The sequence below is a fragment of the Rosa chinensis genome, chromosome 1 (genome assembly GCF_002994745.2).
Source record: "Rosa chinensis cultivar Old Blush chromosome 1, RchiOBHm-V2, whole genome shotgun sequence".
Classification (NCBI taxonomy): domain Eukaryota; kingdom Viridiplantae; phylum Streptophyta; class Magnoliopsida; order Rosales; family Rosaceae; genus Rosa; species Rosa chinensis.
In genome coordinates, this window is record NC_037088.1 from 60464943 (window position 1) to 60486869 (window position 21927).

Below are 21927 nucleotides of genomic sequence, written 5' to 3' on the forward strand. Positions count from 1 at the left end.
ATGATATTTGTCATTAATTTCGGGACAAGACTTCTTTAAATTACTATCATTCTTCTTTGTTTTTTTTTTTTTGCGGGGGATGAATCTAATGAGGTATTTATACCCGACAACTCCTCTGCACTATGATTTTCTTTTCTTTTAAAGTATCTTAACATATTTGAATGAAGAATATAGTAGTAGTAAGAATCAAAAGAAGTGACTACAACAATACTCTTCACAAAAGAATTGATTGAGAATTGTTACTTGACGACACACACACACACATGTTATTGATGTAATAGAATATTTTTTTTAATCCTTTTCATATTAGACTTAAAAATCTGTAAGTAATAAAAAAAATAAGAATCACTAATTGTAATTAGTTTTATTATTGATGTCAAAAAAATTGGGAAAAGAAAAATAATTTATGATATTTCAAATGTGTTTTCTTCCTCAAACAATCCCAAGTCCCAACAAAGAAAACAAAAGAAGAGCACGTGAAGTGCTCTACTTGAAAGTGAAAAAAATAATATTAAAAAATATATTAAAAACCTGATATTATTATAATACTAATACTATATAGAGAACTGAAATCTACACTCCTAAAATTAAAATCCATACTCATTTTCAATTTTTTAATATTATCTCTCATCCACTATATTTTTACTTCCTGAAATATCCCTATGTCAGAGAATTGTTTCCCCCCCCCCCTTTTTTTTTTTTTCCCTCTCTCTTCCTTATCTAAAAACACGACAGCAATTGCTTTCTCTCTCTCTCTCTCTCTCTCTCTCTCTCTCTTCTCCAGCAAAACCTTTTGTTTTGGGGTAGAAGACGTTGAGACCAACACAATCCAATCAAGAGTGCTACTGATAGAAGACGTTAAGGCAAACCCAAAGGAATTGATGCAAGGATTTAGCTGAATTGACCTGATCCTATATCAAATTCTATACCGATTTTTCATTCTTTTCCTTGCCGGTTCAACTTTTGAGTGTTGAACTTCGAGACCATGGGTCGACATGGCCGAATTCGCAGAGAGAAGACTTAAACCTTCATCTCCAACAAACGCAAGCATTAGGTACTTATCTTACCTTGATTTAATCTAAAGGTTTAATTTTGAGTAATTTTGATAAACTAAATTCAATTTTCTATCAAAATTTATGGTTTATGTATCTTAGATTGCTATGGGCTTTGTTAAATTTGACTCGTTATTATGACTCACATGTTTGGGAGTGAATTTTGCAAAAAGTAAATTCATTGATTTCATCACTTCAACATAATTTCCAGCAATAGAAGAGATAGTAGAAACCTTCGTATGTTTTCAATAACAATGTCTAAGATATTTAGTTTATATTTAATTCTTTTGTTGGTTTCAATTATGGTCCAAACAATAAATAAGAGATAAAGCTAATGATTGTTCATGTTCAATTTCATTCTGGACAAAAACTAACTACAATTATCTATCATTATATTTTTGTCGTTGTTGTTCATATTCTTGACCTGAGTTGTTATCTCTATATCTACTAGTTGGGTTGCTTTTATGTCTTCTTGGACCACCTTAGTAAAATCTTGGGACATGCCAACATTTAATGAAGCTTGGAATCATTTTCAAATTGAGTACAAAGACTATGTTTCAGTTCTGACTTACTTGGAAATACTTGGCTTCCATGGAAAGAGAGGTTTGTATTTGCATGGATAGGGCAGATTTCACATTTGGTAATAATGTTACTTCCAGGGCAGAAGGTGTACATGCAACCTTAAAGAAATATCTTCAAGTTTCAACTAGTGGTCTTTGTGAAGTGAAGGAAAATATTTGTCTTGCCATTGAAAATCAATTTCAGGAAATTAAAACACAACTATTGCAAGTGAAAAGATTCATGTTCCTCAAAAGCTTTGCATCCCTTTCTTTAAAGAGGTGGTTCATAAGGTATCTTTCTATGCTTTGTATGAGTTACAAAAGCAATACTTGTTGGCAAATACCAATGACTATTCATCTCAATGTAAGAGCCAATTTTCAAAACCATGGGTCTTCCGTGTGTGCACATGATCAAGGAGATGAATATTGAAGTGCTGCCTCTAAATCAAATTCATATGCAATGGAGAATTGACACAAGATCTTTCCCTAATGATCATCATGCAAGCTTGGATCATGAAGATCCTTGCGCTACTCTTTTATCTGAGATTAAAAAGAAGTATGAAAAACAGCCGATTATGCAAAAAGAAAATACCATAAGGCAGCTTTCTCAAGTACTTGGTGCATCTTGTCCCTTAATTTTTGAACCTACTATTCAACCTCATAAAGGTCGTCCGGTAGGATCAAATAAAAGAAAAGAAACTAGCTCTACAAAGCGGGAACCTTCACATTTTGAGATAGTAGAGAAGACTCCTCGAAAATGTAGTGGTTGTGGTACGTAATACTGGTCACTATCGTAACAAATGTCCATCAATTAACAAGTAGATGTAACTATGTAAGTATCTATTCTAATTATAGAGATGGCTGCTTTTTTCATGCATTTTTAGGACTTTTATTTCAAGAAGTAAGATGCGCTTCCTAATTAGTTACTAGTCAGTTCTACATTCTTTATATGTTGCGTAATCCTTGGATTGTGAGTAGCATCTGATTTCATTTAAGTTGGTGAACTTTGACAGATAGAATTAGCTAGTTGTAATGGTTATTAAATTTTATTCTGCAGGTCGGTGTAGGATTTCTTGCTCAGTACATAATCAAACCCTTACTAGGCTTTGTCATTGCACTGGAAAAGATTTATGGCTTTTGTGTAATTTACTCTTGAAATGTATGCTTTTCCTTTGGAGTTTCTCCTTTATACCATTTGAGATCATATAACAGGTATTAGTATCATCATGTTTTGCAATTATATGTAAAATTTTTGCTAGTACAGACCTTAGCACAACAGCTCATTAATCTTCCCCTACAAAAAGGGGGAAGGTAGCTGGTTCTTTATATAATTTTTTTTTGGATGGTACAGTGATGAGGACGAGCTTCTAGTGTACTCAAGTTTCTCTCTTTTCAGTCGCTAATGCACTCATGCAATGCATTGAGAGTATCATATATTGATGAACATTAGTGGCCTAGAGGATATAAATATATATATATATATATATATATTTTTTTTTTTCTGATCTGGAAATTCATTAAAGAAAGGCAAAAACCACGAAGGGTTTAGGGCCTGGAGGATATATTTGTTGTTTGGTTTTAGTTTCTTTTTACTGTAATTTCTTCTTGTTCTTCCTTTGTGGCCTGGAGGATTTAAGAAGAAACACTCAGCTTAGTAACATCTTCTTTTTTCATTTGGAGTGATTGTTTGATGTAAGGGTTTTTCATTTTGATGATTAGTTTTGTTTTTGTTTTTACTACAGGTTTTTGGATGGAAGACTGGACTTTTATAAAAAAGATGAAGTATTGGTGTGAATGCGAGATGAATATGAAGATAGAACTACGTTATTAAATTTTAATAATGAGCATCGAAGTTGGCTGGAAATCAGTTATCTTCTGTTTTTATCTCTCGCGGCATATAAGAGTTTTGTATATGACATATAATTATGTAAAGGTACATTAATGCTATATGTCTTCTATCTTGTTCTTTGGTGTAAAAGTGTTTGTTTAAGAGTTGCAAGGAAAAACATCTAACGGATTCTTGTTTGCAACAAAGTTGGAAGATTCTAAGATATATGTGTAGATGTTTGAAGGGAACTAATGATTTCTAAAGGAAGATTCTAAGTAAATATATAGATGTTTGATAGAGAGAGAAAAGAAGAAGAAAAAAAACAATATTTCAACACAAGGGCATTTCAGGAAGTAAAAAGATAGTGGAAATGAAATAATACTAAAAAATTGAAAGGGAGTGTGGATTTTAATTGTGGGAGTGTAGATTACAGTTCCCTACTATATATATATAAACTTTTTGGTGAAAATGTGAGTGGGGCACGAGACCCACTGGGCCTCTGCCTCCCTCCTCCTCTGGCTGTCGGATGGACAACGGGAAATATTGGATATACTCAAGCGAGTGTGTAGGCACGTTCTATACTAGGCTTTTTTATTTTATTGTTAGACATTTTTGCTACTCTCTTTATTACTAATACTATTTTAAAAAAAAAAAAATTTAGTTAATCATATTCAGCACATTTAATCTGTTTTGAGATTGTGATAAATATTTGAATCTCAATATTAAAATGTCAAAAATCTCGTAAATGATGTATTATTGTTTTATGTTTTTTTTTTTAGGAGGGTATTATTGTTTTATGTTACACGATATCATCTTAGCCATTTATTTCATCCACGCTCTAATTAATAATTTATATATTAAGTACAAAAATATTTTTTATTGTAAAGGTAAAAAAATTAAAAACTATAAACTCATGATAGTTCATGCACTAACCTCATGGAAACCGGATACTATAGCTTTCTTATGACAAAATAAATAAAAATTTTCTTAAGACCCTGATTTCTACTCACATTAGTGATTTTTAATTTTTTATACACATCTCGAACTGACAGAAGACAAAAATCATGATGCAATTGTTTTTTTTTTTTTCACAATTTTTCGAAGTCATAAAACAATCAAATTCATAAAAAGAACTCGTTGGAGGTTTCGGTGTTCCACCAATGAGAACACATTCTAAAAATCATGGTCAACAAATGGTAAGCATATGATACAAGAGAATTTTAAGAAAAAATAGTGCTAACAATGTTAAGCCCGACCCGTGCAAAATTTAGAAGGCCCGAGCCCAAACATAAATTTTTCTGGTCGGGCTCAAATTGTGTGTTTCAGGTTCTAGGACCGAGTTAGGACCGGCCAGTTTTTTTCGGGCCTGTTTTTCTTAGTTTTTGGGCCCAAATCTGTACAAATGCTCAGGCCTCAATATCAGAAGGGGACGCCATATTTTATGCTCTGGTTTTTCTCAGACTTTCATATCAACATATTTCGTACAACTCTTAAAGTTTTATTTCTCACGAATTAAACAAAATGCAGAGAAGAAAATAGAAGATTAACACAAGATATTGAACAAATTGCAGTCGAAATCGAAATATACAAGTCTACAAGGCTACTGATCAAAATTCAAAATCCCATGTCCACTAATTAACCACTAAATCAGTAAATCCTCTTTACATAGATGGATAAAATATCCTAAATTGCTTGAAGACATTAAGTAATTAACCTCTCACCCCCTAATTCTCTTGGCCTTCTCCCCAACATGGCATGGATCTGGAAACTGACCGATCTGCAAGTTTGCAACTCTGTTGACATCAACTCGTGAACCGAAATTTGAGGTGCGGGGAAATAGAAATAGGAGAAGAGAGTGTGACGAAAATCATAGCTAGAAGAAGAAAAAGAAGGTATGAACAGAGAATAGGAGAGGAGATGAGAAGAGGAGAAGAAGAAGAAGAAGAGAGAAGAAAAGAGGAGAAGAGTGTGACAAAAATCATAGCTACAAGAAGAAAAAGAAGGTATGAACAGAATAAGAGAGGAGAGGAGAGAAGAGAAGAAGAACAAGAAAAGGAAGAAGACGAAGAAGAGAGAAAAAAAAAGGAGTGCGTGCGACAGTGAAAAGAGGAAGACAGAGTAGGGTAAAGTATTATATATTAATAGAGAAAGTCAGAAAACGGGCCTTCGGGCTTTTTTATTTTTTTATTTCTTAGGCCCGGGCCCAGACCGTTTTATATTACTTTCGGGTCGGGCCTTGCAAAACTGTGAAATTATTTTTTAAAGCTCAGACTGTTCAAGCAGGTCCTGGACCGGTTCCGGGCTGGTTTTCGGGTTTTCAGGCTAACTGTTCAGCCCTAGTTTTGAAATGTCATTGCATCTATGGGTGTCTCAATGACACCTCTCAACATGTCAAACCATGCAAAGCTCCATTTTTATTCAAATCGTCATATTTCTTAATCTCACCCTATTGGTAAAGCACTATCTTTAGTATCCGTTCCAATTGAAAGGTGCGAACGTATAGATATTATTCGCGAATTTACAAACTAGTGTCTAGAGTTGCATTTCATATATGAAGGTCAAGATAATGATAGTATTGTTGGTAATTATCTTCGAGATGGTGAGACGTTGTCATTTGCATATGCTCGAGTTTGAATAGTAATACTTTTTTCTATTATTCTATCTTTTCAAGTATAAATCATGTAATCAGACAAATCGCTAGTGTAGTACACCTTCCAGTTTATTCTGCCATAAACTTAATTTCAAATTACGTCTAGCTCTTATATGCTCCCAATATTATCCGGATCCCTTTTAAGCGATTTCTATCACTAATTATCTCTAAAGTTACTCTTCTTAAAAACAGGTTTTTCAGTTGTTTCAAATATCACCCGCTCTATATCGAGCAACTCGTGTAACATGCTCCAACAAAAAGCAAGGGAAACAGTACTAGAAAAGGAAGTCTTCTTTGCACCTACAGAAGTATCACAATTCAATTTCAACTCTTTATGTCTCCCACCGAAGTATCATAATTCAATTTCTTGTAACGCATCAAAGTTAATGGGTAGGAGGCCGGGCTGGCATTGTCCGAGGCCACAAGGCTCCTACTGGTCAAGGTATTAAATTTTGTTGACCTCGATTGGGCCTCCATCTTCCAAAAACCATTTAGGACCTAGGAACCAAATAATTACTAATCGTAAGCAATGAGAATCCGCCCAAGATGACCCGGTCACTCAAACACAATACATCGGAGAGAAGGCAATCAAAGAGAAAGGGAAAAGAAAATAGACCTACTACAGATAATGCTTTTGTGTTTCCTTATATTTTATATATATTTTGAGTGATACCTTCTAATTTACTTTTTAAACCTCTCTCTCAATTTTTTTTTCATCAAACTTCCTAATTTACCTTCATTCTTATTTTTAACATTTTCAGTTTTCCTTCTGGAAACTGGCTATCTCGATCATCATCTCCAACTTATCTCTTCATTGCATGGTTTTCTGCAAGTCTAATCAACAGATGCTAGGACTCTTAACCTTATTTGTTGTAAATCATCTTAAAATGTCCACCATATTTCGTGATCGACATGTGTAATCTTTTTAATTGGGTTTAGGGTCTTTCAAATATGAAATTGGACTTACAATCAATATAAGTTTTTTGATAAACTTCTCATTGACCGAATTCATGTTTTCGAATTAAAAAGTAAATTATGATCGAGATTAAAATCTCCACAAACACATATATATAATTCATCTCCACCATTTGATTGGTCGTGATGCGGCTGCGGTTTTGTGGGTTAACACCTTGATGGAGAGAGTTTCTATTGGAAGTGAATTCTGATGGCAGTGCCGCAGTTGTCATAGATAAGTGAGGGGCCTTTGACCTGAATTTGTGAAATAAGAACAAGGAAAAGGCCTTGGTTGGTTTGAATATGCGAAACTGAGATTGTTTTGAGTTTCTGGGGATTAGGGAGAGTGATCAATTATAACTGTAGTAGGTGAATGAACATAAGACTTCTCAGGTACAAAGTTACAACATTTTTTTTTAATTTTGTTTAAGCTTGTGGGGTAAAATTGTAATTAAAATTTTATAAAAAATAAAAGAAGTCCAAAAAAAAAAATTAAAAGATCTAACTAGAAGTCTAGAACCGCTCTATATATTTTTCATTTTTTTTTTATCAAGCCATTTACAACAAAGAATCAGTTTATGGACTACTTTGAAAATCATAGTCAGGGCAACTTGTTCATGGAGGAGAAAGATAAAAATTGTCACTGCTACATTCTCTTGTAGCAACCCCCAAGAGGAAAACAGTTCACACTCTACAGAGAGGGTAACCACAACTCTAATGGAATCCTTCATCAACTTCAGAACCATATTCACAAGACATGTAACCAAGCCAATACAGAGCTGGCTGCACAAACTCTAGCCTTGACATTCCTCATCAGTTTGCATTGCCGCCGCAGCCTCCAGTGAAATTGAAATCGAAATCATCTACGTTGAAGTATCCGTGATTATCTACTCCAACATTATTCTCTTGCATCTGACGATTTAACAAATCAAAACCATAGTCGGCAACTGATGGCTCCACGTCCATATGCTGCACATTACCACCAGGAGGCTTGTCATCTGGATACTGTAACTGGTATGATGAATCCGATAGTGTGGCATTATTATCAACAGGGACCATATCCGTGAACTGAGGACGACCAACATCGGAGCTTAAATCTTGCTGCAATCTCGGAGCAGGGATGGGTTTACCATCCATAGGGCCGACAAGCTCGTCCACATCAAAAAGCTCATCAATTGAAAACTGCTTCAAGTAATCCATATCAAAGCCATCTGTGCTAATCCAGTCATGTGCCTGCTCTTGGACTCCAGGTTGATCTGTGTGGAAGTAGTCCATAGGAACCTCACTTTTCACTTCTACATCTGCCGTAGCATTAGACGTCCTGGGTTGAGTAAATGCATTATGACTAGTCGATTCATCCTCACCATCCTCAGTTTTCACTATAAAAGATTCCTCCTCTGCACAGACCTCGGAGTGATCAGACTGATTTGATATCATAGTAGATTCACAGCATCCTTGTGTTGCCACAGTAGAACACCCTGATGGAGTTGTGACTGACGAAGTTTCATGTGACGAGTCATTCCAAGAAGATGTATAACTGTTGTGACTGTTTACATTAGGGTGGTTAAGGCGAGCAGTGGCACCATACATGGCTTTTGCAGCTTCATCATAAGCAAGTGCAGCATCAACAGCCGTGGGAAAAGTACCTAACCAAAGCCTACTTCCTCTGTTCGGCTCTCGGATTTCTGCAACCCACTTTCCCCACGTCCTCTGCCTAACTCCTCTGTAATTACACCGCTGATTCTCCGGCCCTCCTTTACCTTTCATACAACCCTTCTTCGACCCCTTGGCCTGAATCTTACGCGCCTTGTCATCGTAAATCCCAGACTCTAAAAGATTGTTATATTCTTTCCACCTTGACAGAGTCTCCACAACACTGGCTCCATCCTTTTTACTTCGTCGTCCCCTTTTCTTAGAACTACCCAAGGGCTGGGAAAACCCATTAGAACCTTGATCATAAGCACCCATTATTCTTCGCTGGTCTATAAACAGATTCTCAATCTAACAAACTGATCTGCAACCGTTGCTTCTTCACAATCTGCAGTAAAATCGAAAAGATCTGTGAGCACCGCTTGGCCTTATATATATAGAGATTCAGTACAAGCAAATAAAACCAAATCTAATCCGCATAGGAATCGGAGTTTTCTTGCAGACCAAGTAGGAAATCAATCCTTAAAAGCTAAAGATTCGGGACTTGGCCCCCAAGTAACCAACACTCTCCTTTTTCACTTTCGGTGCTTTCAGGAAAACAAAAGTATATAAAGTCCAATCTATATCACCCCGCAAAATAAAAACGCCCAATTTTTAGACAACAGAAAACCCCCAATCCCGGAAAGTTAATCAGAAAACCCTAATTCCGAAAAAAAAAAAAAAAAAAAAAAAACCCCAAAATCCCAAACCCAATACGAAATAAACACAGCCACCAATTACAAACCCTTTCCCTTTCCTCACATACGAAATCGACGAAATAAAAACAAGCAACTAAATTGAAAGAAGAAAGAAAGAGAAAAACAAAGGCTCAGAACCACCAACCTCTATGAGTCGTTCGCGATGAATCCCACCGGACTCGGATAATTTCCTTTTGAAATCGGACTTCCACAATCAAAACGACACTGCTGGACGCGTTTTGCTCGGTTTCTTCTTCTTCTTCTTCTTCTAGGGTTTGGGATAGATATAGAGAGAGAGAGCAAATGGTTTTCTGGGAAAAGTTTAGGAGTGTCTATAAGCTTCTGAGCGAATCCAGAAATCTTTAGGACTGGAACCTCTGGGAGATATTTATAGCCTTCTCTAGATATTTCCCTGCTGCGGATATTTTTATTTTATTTTATTTATTTTATTTTTTTATCTTTTTTCGCGGCCTATGGATATCGATGACGTGGCGCTTTCGTAGTTGCTTTCGTGGCGCTTCGGTCCCAAGCCTTGCGCCACGTTTCTACCCGAACCTTCCCGAACCGCTCATTTTTCACGCGCAACTGTCTGTCTTGGTACTCTGAAGTAATTTTCTGTGTTCTGCTAGTTTTGTTTTTCCTGTTTTGCCCACATGAAGTTGTGAAATTTGCGCCAGTGCCACTGGATAGCGAATATCTTGCTTTTTCGCTAAGGATGGATCTCACCTTCCTACGTGCCTTCCATCGTTAAATGAGGAATTAATCGAATATATAAATCAAACTCATCTCTACTACTATAAAGGGAGGCTCTAGATTTGGTGTCAAAGCTTCACCAAATTCTTGAACTTCCTATAATGTCCATGATAGATATAAAAACTGACATTTATAAAATAGGGAAAATGATCATTTACCCAATTTTAGGCTAAAAATTGTTCACTTGCTCCACCAACTGTTTTTTAACCTCATTTACCCAAAACACTCTAAGAGATTATTTCCCCTTTACCCAATTAATTCTTTTTTCTTTTCTTTTTTTGAGACTTTTTTGCCCTCTCCTTTCTCACTTAGAGAGAGAAGTCACCTTCCACCTTGCTGTGCTCCGGTGACCAGTGGCCGGCGCGGTCTCCGGCGAACGGTGACCGGACTCCGGCGAACGGTGACCGGATTCCGGCGACCAATGACCGGAATCCGGCTATTATTGCCCCCTAGTAATCATGTTATTGCCTTCCAAAAATCATATTATTGCCGTCCAGTGAATTGTATGAACTCCCAAAACCAAAATGAATACACTACAGTCACAATTGATCAATTTATAATCATATTATTGCCCCCAATACAAAGTCCAATGTCTCTACTGCCTCCCAATAGACCACCAAAAATGCACCATTTTGTAGGATTCACAGATAATTTGACTTTAATAAACAGAAAACAACAGGTAACTTATCAAAACACCACACTATAGAGATCCATGTCCCTCATATCAAAGTCTACTGGGGACCAATAATGTGTCTACTGCCCCCAATAGACCATCAATCAAACCCCACAGTTACTAGCTTGCCAACAGACAAGTGGTCTTTTTCCGAGCTTAGCTCTCTCTTCCTCACCCCCAGCCACCCCATCCATCTCTTTTATTTTATTTTTCTTGCAATCACCGCCAGAACTCCACTAAATCCATTTCTATTTTACTCACCCACCGAACCACACCACCATAATTATCCCACCATATGCCAGCAAGTTGCAGACACCATAATTATCCCACCGAACCACACACCCTCTATTTCTTCAACCTCTCATTTTTGCCTACATATCAGACCCAAATCCACCCCTCTTCGACGGAGTACCAAACTGAGTTAGAGGAAGCTCTGATCGGCGCACCGGATCTTCAGCCCAAACCCTGCCAACAAAGGAGAACTGGTCGCAAATGAAGGCAGAGAGAGAGAGAGAGAGAGAGAGAGAGAGAGAGAGAGAGAGAGAGAGAGAGAGAGAGAGAGAGAGAGAGAGAGAGAGAGAGAGAGAGAGAGAGAGAGAGAGAGAGAGAGAGAGAGAGAGAGAGAGAGAGAGAGGATTTCTTCGACCTCCTCGCCGGAATTGACATCAGAGCCGTCTTCGCCTCCATGCTCGTCCCCGATAAAGGCTGTGAGGAGAGAGAATCGTCGAGGATGAAGGCCGTGAGAAAGGAGCTTTGAATATGAGAGAGTCTGAGAGGAAAGAGATCATTAAGTTTCGGTTTAGAGACAGAGAGAGAGTCTGAGAGGAGAGAGATTTCAATTTAATTAACAGGGATAAAACTGTCAATAAATATTAGATTGGGTAAATGAGGTTAAAAAAATATCAGTGAAGTAAGTGGGCAATTTTTAAGCTGAAATTGGATAAGTGGTCACGACCCCTATAAAATATATAGAAGGGATACTGTGGTAAATTAACTAAAAATGAAAGTGAAAATATAGGACGTGTGAACAACGAAGAGAACCATTCGGCGAAAAAAGAAGAAGAAAACTGCCCATGCGCACGATCTCAAAGAGAAACAAGAATTGTGTCAACATGGGACTGTGGGAGTAGATATGGCCTCACTGCTATTCACCCAATAACCCGTATCTCAGTTTACAGTTAATACAAGCGGTGAAGCGGAGAAACACGACCCGGAACGGCAGAAAAGCAACATTAAACCCAAAGAGAGATATCAAAATCGGTACAGAGTTTAAAGATTTTACCTAACAGAGGAACCTAGCTAATTGTTATCCGGTAATTGTGTGGTATCTTTTTCCTTTGATATGGGTTTCCTTGCTGATTGATTTTTGTTTTCGTTTCGTATGGTTTTCTTTCAACTTTCTCAGGTATATATGTTGAATACATGAGTAATTTATGAATAACGTGGAAGTTGGTGTCTTGCTATTATTGATTCCAGGTATGTTTGGCTTTCCTCTGTTGTTTTTGTATTCAAGTAATATTTTGGTAACCCATTTGAGTGGGAAGCAGGCTTCCGCCCTCTCTTGGCTCCGCACTGGAAGATTTGGAGTTACGGGTATTCTTTTGCTGCATTTAGAACTGCAAGGGAAGAATCAGAAACCTCATTTGTGTTTCGCATGTTTATCATATCTTCTTCCTTTGATATTCAATTAACTCCCCTGTCATTTGATTTGGACATTACTCTACCTATAGTTTTTTTTTTTTCATACAAAACTAAATACACATGGTATTATTTCTTTTGCACGCTATTTGTTCTTTGGAAAACTTTTGAGGTTTCGTTTTCAAAAGATTTTGGAGATTGATGTTTTCCTATGGTTTTCTTTAAATCTTGTAGGTATCTGAGTAATTATGGTTCCAGGTAACCCATTTGTTCTTCTCCATTGAACTAAATTTGGTTTCCCAAATACCTGTGGTTTCTTTTTTCAATTGGTCTCAATTCCTGAACAATTTGAACAAATCCTGACCCATTTTAATTAGCTTAGTCTTTCCCTTCTTACTAAACTGTTTGGTTGATCTTTTACATTATACTTTTTGGTTTAGTATGCAATTGATTTGCTATGCATTGGTCTGTATTTGCAGGGGTCCATTCACTTGCAATTGTCATGACTGAAACAGAACGAGGAAGACTTGAGCAATACAAAGGTAAGGGCGTAAGGCATGCTTATGCAGATTGCATATTAAAGTTTGAGTCCTGCAATTGAAGGTTTAACATTTTCTTTCATTTTTTCAGGTCTTGAAGATTTGGAATTTATATAAGGGGTTCAAACCAGGTGAATGGACAATGTATATCACTGCAAGAAAGAGATTAGTTTAGCAATTGATTTGGATTTGCTTACTGAATGATTTTGATTCCATGTGTAGCAATGGATCCATTGCAATCACTATGCGGAAGGAAAAAACAAGGTTACCTGATGAATGTGTATGTAATTGCTTAGTGTTGTTGATTTGAGTCTCTTTGTGGTAAATGGTACTAGGCAATCAATTGTATCTTTTTTTTTGGTTACTTATGTACGTAAATGAAATTTTTTTCCTTTTTTTGGTTACATAATACTTGATATGAAATGAAAAGATTTGTCCAACTTATTATACTATATACTAAAGCCCGGTTAACTGTTCATCACTGTGCAAAATGAAGTGGCCCTTTTGCCCTTGCTGTCTCCGTCAATTACAAGTTTGCCATTCTTCTACACCCTTCTTACTTTCTGTTTTAGTCTGACGGTGGTGGTGTTTCACAATAGAAATCATTTACCAGAATCCAAAGTATGTTCTCATAATCTCATCATCATCGAGTTCGATCCCCTCTGATTCAGTAGAAGAAGAAGTCGAAGCAGTTTTATACGTGACTGGAGTCTGTGAGATTCAGATCGGTGGAGAGAAGAGGTATTGTTTCCCAGATTTTTATGTTTTTTCGTTTTGGTTGGGGTTTTTGTTGTTCTCTTCTGATTCAGGTTATTGATTGCGGGTTAGGAAATTGGGAACTGAGTTTTGTTGTGTTGGGTTTGATTAGCTTTTATGGTTAGGGTTACTGAATTGGGGGTTTTCTTGGGTGATTGAATTTGATTCTATAATTTCAGAGTTTCGATTCTGAGTTTGTTGAAAGTTAAATTCAGTTAGTCTCTTTACTGTTTTTATGCTTAATTGAAGAGTTGGCTAATATGATTAATTGAAATGGTAACTGAAGTGAAGTTTTGTAATATGGTTGTTTCTTTTCCTTTGGATTTGATATAAGGTTTTTGATTTTGATGGTAGATCCTTGGGGTACGAGAAAGAAGAGGAGATATTGAAGATTTTGGTCGAAGAGGTGTGTGTGTTTGATTTGGGTATATCTGTGGTGAAATCTCCTCCTTTTGCCATTGCTCTTAGAGCCTCTAAATTCAGCATAGCAATTTCTCAAATGCACAGTGCCAACAAAAGTTGCTTTCAGAAAACAATCCTAAGTAGATAAATTCACCATTAAGCCTATGTATGTTATTGAAAGTCAAAACATAATTTCGATTTGTACCAACTGTAACACCACCAAAACTTCATTAGCATAGTAACACCAAAAGATTAAGATTTTGTATTCTACATGTTGTTCTCTAATTCTACTTAGGATTAGATAGTGCTATTTTTTTTCATTAAGTGAAATTTGGTGTTTGCACCTTATGACTAGATTGATGAGTGGATAAATTTAGGGATCGTTGATATATATGCTTTTGTATTGAATAGGGTGCTTAGTTTTAGTACAATTAACTACCATGTTATTTCTGCAATTTTGGCTTTAGTTTTGAGTTTAGGATCATTTTCTGGACTTTGCCTTTTGACAGATACAGATTTTGATCTTTTTAGTATTTTATTTCCCCTGGGCTTTGCAATTTTGATGGTTGATTGAAAAAATTGGAAGATAGAGTTTTCAGTGTGTTTTGTTTTTTTGTTTGAAAATTTTGGGTTAGTTTTATATTGTTTGTGTATTGTGTATCAGTTTTGCAATGTAGCTCAGTTTCTTTCTGTTTGGTCAGTTTCAGTATATAGTGTATATAGGTGAGCGCTAGAAATAGAGTATTGGAAATTTCAAAGAAACTCATGGATTTGGAAAGACACATCTCATTAACTTTCATTAAACAAAATAATGTCATATGATTGGATGTTTGTTAATGTTTAGAGATATTCTGCAGTTTTGTTTAGAGTCTTCCAAAAAATGGGTAATTTAGCCAAAAATCCTGCAGGATCACCAAATTAATGAGATGTGATTGCATTTTTGTTAGGATTAAAATCCTGTTTATTAAGTTAATATCTGAGCTACTTTGTTTGTTTCTGTTTTGAAGTGGCATACCATGTATTTTTGATTGTTTTCCTCTTTTTGAGCATTTTTGTATCTGATTAGTCTATGTCTTATTTGTGGAATTAAGTTTTGCTTGGACCTTTAAATTGTTAATCGATATCTATATAGGTTGAGGTAAGTTGGGTATTACTATCTTCTTCATTGACGAAGAAAGAATGGGTTAGGGAAAAGAGATAATGGGTATTCTTGGACAGGTATAGAAGTTTTTTGAACTAAAGCCAGTCAATTGCAGTGGGTATGGGGTAGTTTGTTTTTGTGGTAAGATTTGGATGTTCTTAAGTTGTGTTAGATTCTAAACTTTTTTTTTTTTCCTGAATTTCTCAGACATTAAATAGTGACTTGCTTGATTACGTGAATTTACTTTGTTATTTTTGATCAGATTGGTTGGTGTTGATTGTCAATGTATGTGATTGGTTGGTATTTTGTTTTGTCAGTTCATTGATATCTCAGTGAAGAAGAAAGAGGTGCAGCTTTTGAAGTCTCTGTTGGAGGTAAATATCATTTAATTTGGTTAGTTTTGTACAGATTCAAGTTTTGAAAAAGATAATATAGTGTCTTTTTTTTTTCCCCTATTGTGGTCATGGTTGATTACTGTTTTTCAGTTTTGAATTGGACATGCTTTTTGGGAGTTATTTTCAGCCTTTGGTTAATTATTCTTTGGATGCACACTATAGCGCATAAAAGTACATTTTGATATTTTTAAATTATATATATAAATTTTTTTTTTTTTTGGTATTCTTAACTGATTTCGGTATTTTTAATCTGAAAGACAGAAAGAGTCACTTAGCTGTAGATATCACTGCATATATTAACCTACTTGAACCTCCTTTCCAACTTCTGTATTGACCTTCTTAATTCATAAGTTTCATTCTTTGATAACTGCATATCATCCCATAGCAAAAACAGATTAATCATAACCAAAAAAATGATGAGATGTAAATGAGATGTAGATGCATTTTATACACAAGTGAATAAATAGCAAATTGACGTCCAGTTTCAATATGTATTCCTTTTATGACACTCTGTGTACAATCCATACTGATATATCAAACCTCCTTTTCTCTATATTGGTTTTGCAGGTGAGACTTACTCTTGAAGAGCTGAAACATAAAACCAGAGACTTTGGAAATCTAATTTTGAAGGCTCGGTATTGATTCCATTCTCCCTCTGATTATCTATACCAACCTCATTTATGTACTGTTGTTGAAAGTTACACATTTTGTTGAGCAATAAGTGATTGCTAAATTATAATACCAAACAAAACTCTATTTGGAAGCTAAATTATAATAAATTATGATACCTCCTTTTCTCTATACCAAACAATGTGATTGCTAAATTATAATACCTTGGTTATGTTTTTTGGCAGCTTAATGATTAATTTTCAAATTTGATTGCTCTTTTGTTTGTGTTTTTCAGATTATATGCAAAGAAGTGTGTGTATTATTCTTCTGCCGCTGTTCCTCTGTACATTGTTTGGAAGTATCTCACCGTCTTATTGCTATTCAGGTATGTAGTTAACATAAAATTGATATGTTCATATTGATGTTCATTATTGGTATTAATGCAAATTAGTTAGTAATTCAGTGATGATATGTTTGGGGATGCTATTTGGTTCAGTTTTTTACATTCTGATTCAAAATGATGTAAAGTTTGTACTTAAATTCATGCTGTGTTTACGTAATGTATTACTTTCAGTTTGAATTCGATGATTTTTTGGATCATCTCATGATTGATTCTAAAAATGTTAAGAATGATTCAAATTGGATATAAACTTCTATTCTATTTCATCGGTGATTCATTTATAGTTTCTGTGTCTAAAGTGTTATCATATAGTGTAAATATATATATTTTTTTTCATTCTGCAGATCTAGAGGACAGCGTGCTGTCAGTCTCTTTTGCTGTTTTGGGTTTAGATAGAAATTTTACAGGTAGTTTTGTATTCAGTTTACCACTGATATTCAGTTTATGTTATGGAAGAGGTGATTAATAGGTTATTGTTAGTGTGTGTCTATCTATGAGACTATGATGGACTTACAAATTATCATTATTAGAGATAATTGTCTGAAATTTAAACTGGATTACATATTTGAATGCAGTGATGGCACCAAAAACTATGATGAGAGGAGCAAAAAGATTGTTAGAACAGTGTGATGCTGAAAATCGTCAGAATCAACGAATCTGCCGTGGTGAGGGCTTTGTTGCAACAAGAACTAGATGTAATCGTGTTGATCAAGTTAAATCACGTAGATGGAAAACAGGTGGGTCTATTTTATGTCCTTTGAAATGTTGATCTATGCAAATAGTTTTTAGCAAAAACTGTTCTTTCTTTAGAAATATAAACTAATTGACATTGTTTGATTTTTGATTATAGTGTCTTATCCAGAAATTGCTGAAGTATCAAATAGCAACGACCAAAATATCACTGCAGTTGCGAATGAAAATCCGCATATGATTACAGAAGGTAAAATTTTTAATTAATTTAATTTATGGCCTTAATTTTAACGAGACTTTTGTTCTACTGTATTTCCTTTTCCTGTACTAATAACTTTATATCTACTTCAATTTTGTTTTCAAATTATTCAGTTTTGTCGTCTCTATTTTTATTCAATCAAATTTCAGTTGGTTTCAAATTTTAGTCTTCAATAAGAAACAGAGTATTACAAGTATGACTTCTGAAGTCTTTAGTTTGGAACCGAATTAGGTGTTAATTTCAGTTGGTTTTGTTTCGTTCTGTGTCCTGTATCACTCTTAATTAAGTTTTGCCAGTAATGCTCATGTCACAACACAGCTTCTGTGTTTTTGTTACTCATCTTTTCTAAACTCAGATGCAGTAATTGTTCAGACTTGGTATACATTTGCCATTTCTATTAGTGAATTTATTTCCCCTGATGATTAAAGGAAGCAGAAATTTTTCAGGTTGATTGAATTAATTGATACAGCAACATTAAGTTTTCAGCATATAGCTTTTATTAAATAGTTCAATAAATTAAAATATTGCAGCATTAGCATTGATACAGGTCTGAATTTCTGCAAATTGATAGTAACTAACTGTCATCACATCATTATAATTTTGATGAACAATGTAACTAACTGTTTACAAATTTTGTATGCAGGTCAATACTCTCATCCATTTGGTCAGGCATCATATCAAAGAAGCAAGCAAGGTTATGTGATAATTCTTACGTATTATTTTCAAAAAATAATTATCATATTTGTTTGACTAACAAAAGTGAAATTTCTCATTGCAGGATCAATTGTAAAATATGAGGATTCGGGTGATAATGTTCATGAATGTGATTATTGCAATGCATCTTTTTGGTTCGGAGAAGCTGTTAAGCAATCATCTTCAAATGAGCCTCTCATTTATACAAAATGTTGCAAAAGAGGTCAAATCAAAATTGAGCAGCCAAAACCAACACCAATTTTTCTTGAAAGATTATTAGATCCAAACAATGGTTCAGAAAGTAAACTTTTCAGAGAAAATATAAGAGTTTACAATTCGATGTTCTCTTTTACATCAATGGGAGCGAAAATTGATTATAAGATAAATAGTGGTTCAGGTCCATATGTTTTTAAAATTAGTGGTCAAGTCCATCATTTAATGGGTTCTGTATTACCTTCTGATGGAGAATGTCCTAAGTATGCTCAGTTATACATATATGATACAAAAAATGAGATTTCAAATCGTATCAATGCTATCGATCCAGATCATGTTAATCAAAATATCAAACTAGATATTGTCGAAGGACTTATTAAAATGTTTGATGAGACTAATGAATTAGTTAAAGAATTTCGAATGATAAGAGATAAATTTGAAAATCATTCTTTGCCTTCATTAAATATGAGTATACTTAATTGCCAAGCTACTGATAGTAAGCAATATGAAGAACCAACAAGTGATGAAATTAGTGGTTTGATAGTTGGTGATATTGGAGAATACAATTCAAATAAAGATGTAATTATTGAATCAAACAGTGGACATTTACAACGTATTTCTAAAATACATCCAAAATATATGTCACTACAATATCCAATACTTTTCCCATATGGTGAAGATGGATATAAAATAAATTTATTAATGCAACAATTGACAGAAAATCGTACACAGAAAAGACAAAGAGTATCAATGCGAGCTTATATTACATATCAGATTCAAGACAGAAATAATATACCAAACACTTTATTAAAAGGTGGACGACTATTTCAACAATTTTTAGTCGATGCTTATGCAACGGTTGAAGAAGATCGCTTACATTGGATTAGAAAAAATCAAAGTAATTTTCGAAGTGAAGTTTTTAAAGACATTTATACTGCAGATTCAGCTGGAATTAAAAGAGGTTTTGATTTAGGACAAAAAATTATTTTACCAAGTTCTCATACTGGTAGTCCTAGAGATATGATAAATAATTATCAAGATGCCATGGCAATTTGCAGACAGTACGGTAATCCTGATTTATTTATAACTTTTACATGCAATGTTAAATGGCCTGAAATACAAAGATATTTTAAGAACAATCCCAACTGTAAAGTTGAAGACAGACCTGACATAATTTCGAGAATGTTTAATATGAAATTACAAAATATGATTGCTTATATTAAATCCGGTGAACCTTTCGGACAAATTGACGCAGATGTTTGCACAATAGAATTTCAAAAAAGAGGACTCCCTCATGCTCATATGTTGTTTTGGTTACAAAAAGATTATAAATGTTATACACCAATTGATATTGATTCTATTATTTCTGCAGAATTGCCAGATAAAAATATTGATCCAGAACTTTTGAAAATAGTTAGCCAATTTATGATTCATGGACCTTGCGGACAAATAAATCCAAAATCTCCTTGCATGAGAGACGGAAAATGTTCTAAATTTTTTCCAAAACCATATAATACAGATACTACATTTGAAACAAATGCACCTCCAATATACAGACGTCGTAATGACCATACAAAATTTATTGTAAAAAATAACGTACAAATTGGAAATAATTTTGTTGTGCCCTATAATTCAAATTTATTATTAAGATATAATGCTCATATTAACGTTGAATTATGCTCTCAATCTATGTTAATTAAATATCTATTTAAATACATAAATAAAGGTCCGGATAGAGCCCGAGTTTTATTTTATGAAAATCTAAATGATGAAATTACAACTTATCTTAATTGTCGTTATTTAACTGCCCACGAATCTGTCTGGAGATTATTTGAATATTCAATTCATTCTCGACATCCAGCTGTCCAACATTTACAAATTCATCTGCCTTTACAACAAAATATCGTTTTTAATGAATATCAATCTCTACAATCAATAATAAGACAAAAAAGTACAGAAGATACTATGCTCACTGGGTGGTTTAAAGCAAATTCAACTTATTCAAATGCATCTGAATTAACTTATACGCAATTTCCGACCAAATTTGTTTGGGACGATAATAAAAAAATTTGGAAACCAAGAAAACAATGTCAAACAATTGGTCGAATAGCATATGTACATCCAGCAAAAGGTGAATTATATTTTATGAGAATGTTATTAAATATTCAAAAAGGTTGTCACAATTATGATTCAATAAAAACAATAAATGGTATCACATATACTTCATATCAGGAAGCTTGCCGAGTTTTAGGTTTATTAGGCAATGATAAAGAATGGATTGAAGCATTAACAGATTCTTTACAAACTGCAACAGCTTCTGAAATCCGTCAACTTTTTGTTACAATAATTTTATATTGTGAAGTTGCAAATCCTCAAATGATATTAGATTCACATTGGTTCAATATGTGTGATGATATTTTGCATAAAGCCAGAGTTCAACTAGGAAATCCAAATCTCATTTTGTCAGAATCAGAATTAAAAAATGAACTATTATTTGAATTAGAACAATTATTTAATAAATTATCAAGTTCATTAAAAGACCATAAATTACCAATGCCTGATACAGATAAATTATTACAATTGAATAACAAATTATTAAGAGAAGAATTAGAATATGATTGTCTTCAGCTAAAATATCAACATATAAATTTGGTAGCTCAATTAAATCCATGTCAAAGAATTGTCTATGATGAAGTTATTAAAGCAATTGAAGAAAAAACATTTAATACTTTTTTTGTTCACGGTTATGGAGGAACTGGTAAAACATTTTTATGGCATACAATAATAAGCAAATTAAGATCTGAAGGAAAAATTGTTTTAGCTGTTGCTTCATCTGGAATTGCTTCACTATTACTTCCAAATGGTAGAACTGCTCATTCTCGATTTAAAATACCTCTGACAGTCAATAGCTTATCAATATGTCCAATAAAAAAAGGTACTCATCTTGCAAAATTAATTGATAAAGCAGAATTAATTATTTGGGATGAAGCTCCAATGTGTAATAAACACTGTTTTGAAGCACTAGATAAATCTTTACGTGATATTCTATCAGATCCAAATAACAAACCATTTGGCGGTAAACCTATATTATTGGGCGGAGATTTTCGACAGATTCTACCTGTTATTACAGGAGGAACCAAAGAACAGATAATTGAAGCTTCATTAAATAGTTCATACCTATGGTCATCATTTAAAATATTCAACCTAACAGAGAATATGAGACTATCAAAAAAAAAATTAACTGATGAAGAAAAAATAAATATTTCAACTTTTGCAAATTGGTTATTACAAATTGGAGAAGGTCGTATATGTTCAATTAATGATGAGAATGATAG

General features: G+C 34.3%; 3 protein-coding genes across 12 annotated transcripts; 2 read left to right on the forward strand and 1 right to left on the reverse strand.

Annotated features, from left to right (window-relative positions):
- Positions 1-699: 699 nt before the first annotated feature.
- LOC121051006 lies at positions 700-3639 on the forward strand. 5 transcript variants are annotated; one of them, XR_005804762.1, is made up of 3 exons: positions 700-1054; positions 2670-2824; positions 3355-3639. XR_005804762.1 is itself a non-coding variant. In XM_040512748.1 (3 exons), exons 1-3 carry the CDS (start codon positions 1999-2001, stop codon positions 3441-3443), a joined length of 576 nt encoding a protein of 191 aa, XP_040368682.1. In that variant the 5' UTR covers positions 1062-1998; the 3' UTR covers positions 3444-3639. The 5 variants fall into 5 exon arrangements, 2 of the variants coding, with proteins under 2 accessions (XP_040368682.1, XP_040368683.1); XR_005804761.1 differs by having other exon boundaries at positions 702-1054; positions 2670-2771; XM_040512748.1 differs by lacking the exon at positions 700-1054 and adding an exon at positions 1062-2383 and having other exon boundaries at positions 2670-2771.
- A 3907-nt stretch (positions 3640-7546) lies between these two features.
- On the reverse strand, positions 7547-9776 carry LOC112191290 (dehydration-responsive element-binding protein 2A). The gene is made up of 2 exons (XM_024330933.2): positions 9577-9776; positions 7547-9082 (listed from the first exon to the last, which is right to left on the reverse strand). The coding sequence occupies exon 2, from the start codon at positions 9010-9012 to the stop codon at positions 7858-7860; it is 1155 nt and encodes a 384-aa protein (XP_024186701.1). The 5' UTR covers positions 9013-9082; positions 9577-9776; the 3' UTR covers positions 7547-7857.
- A 2093-nt stretch (positions 9777-11869) lies between these two features.
- On the forward strand, positions 11870-18765 carry LOC112188254. 6 transcript variants are annotated; one of them, XM_024327333.2, is made up of 15 exons: positions 11870-12117; positions 12263-12333; positions 12405-12753; positions 12975-13037; positions 13126-13165; positions 13257-13298; positions 13634-13775; positions 14145-14196; positions 15651-15707; positions 16296-16363; positions 16633-16722; positions 17313-17474; positions 17588-17677; positions 18330-18380; positions 18465-18765. In XM_024327333.2, exons 6-12 carry the CDS (start codon positions 13259-13261, stop codon positions 17365-17367), a joined length of 504 nt encoding a protein of 167 aa, XP_024183101.1. In that variant the 5' UTR covers positions 11870-12117; positions 12263-12333; positions 12405-12753; positions 12975-13037; positions 13126-13165; positions 13257-13258; the 3' UTR covers positions 17368-17474; positions 17588-17677; positions 18330-18380; positions 18465-18765. The 6 variants fall into 6 exon arrangements, with proteins under 6 accessions (XP_024183101.1, XP_040368317.1, XP_040368316.1 ...); XM_040512383.1 differs by having other exon boundaries at positions 11870-12170; positions 13126-13298; XM_040512382.1 differs by having other exon boundaries at positions 13126-13298.
- Positions 18766-21927: the final 3162 nt, after the last annotated feature.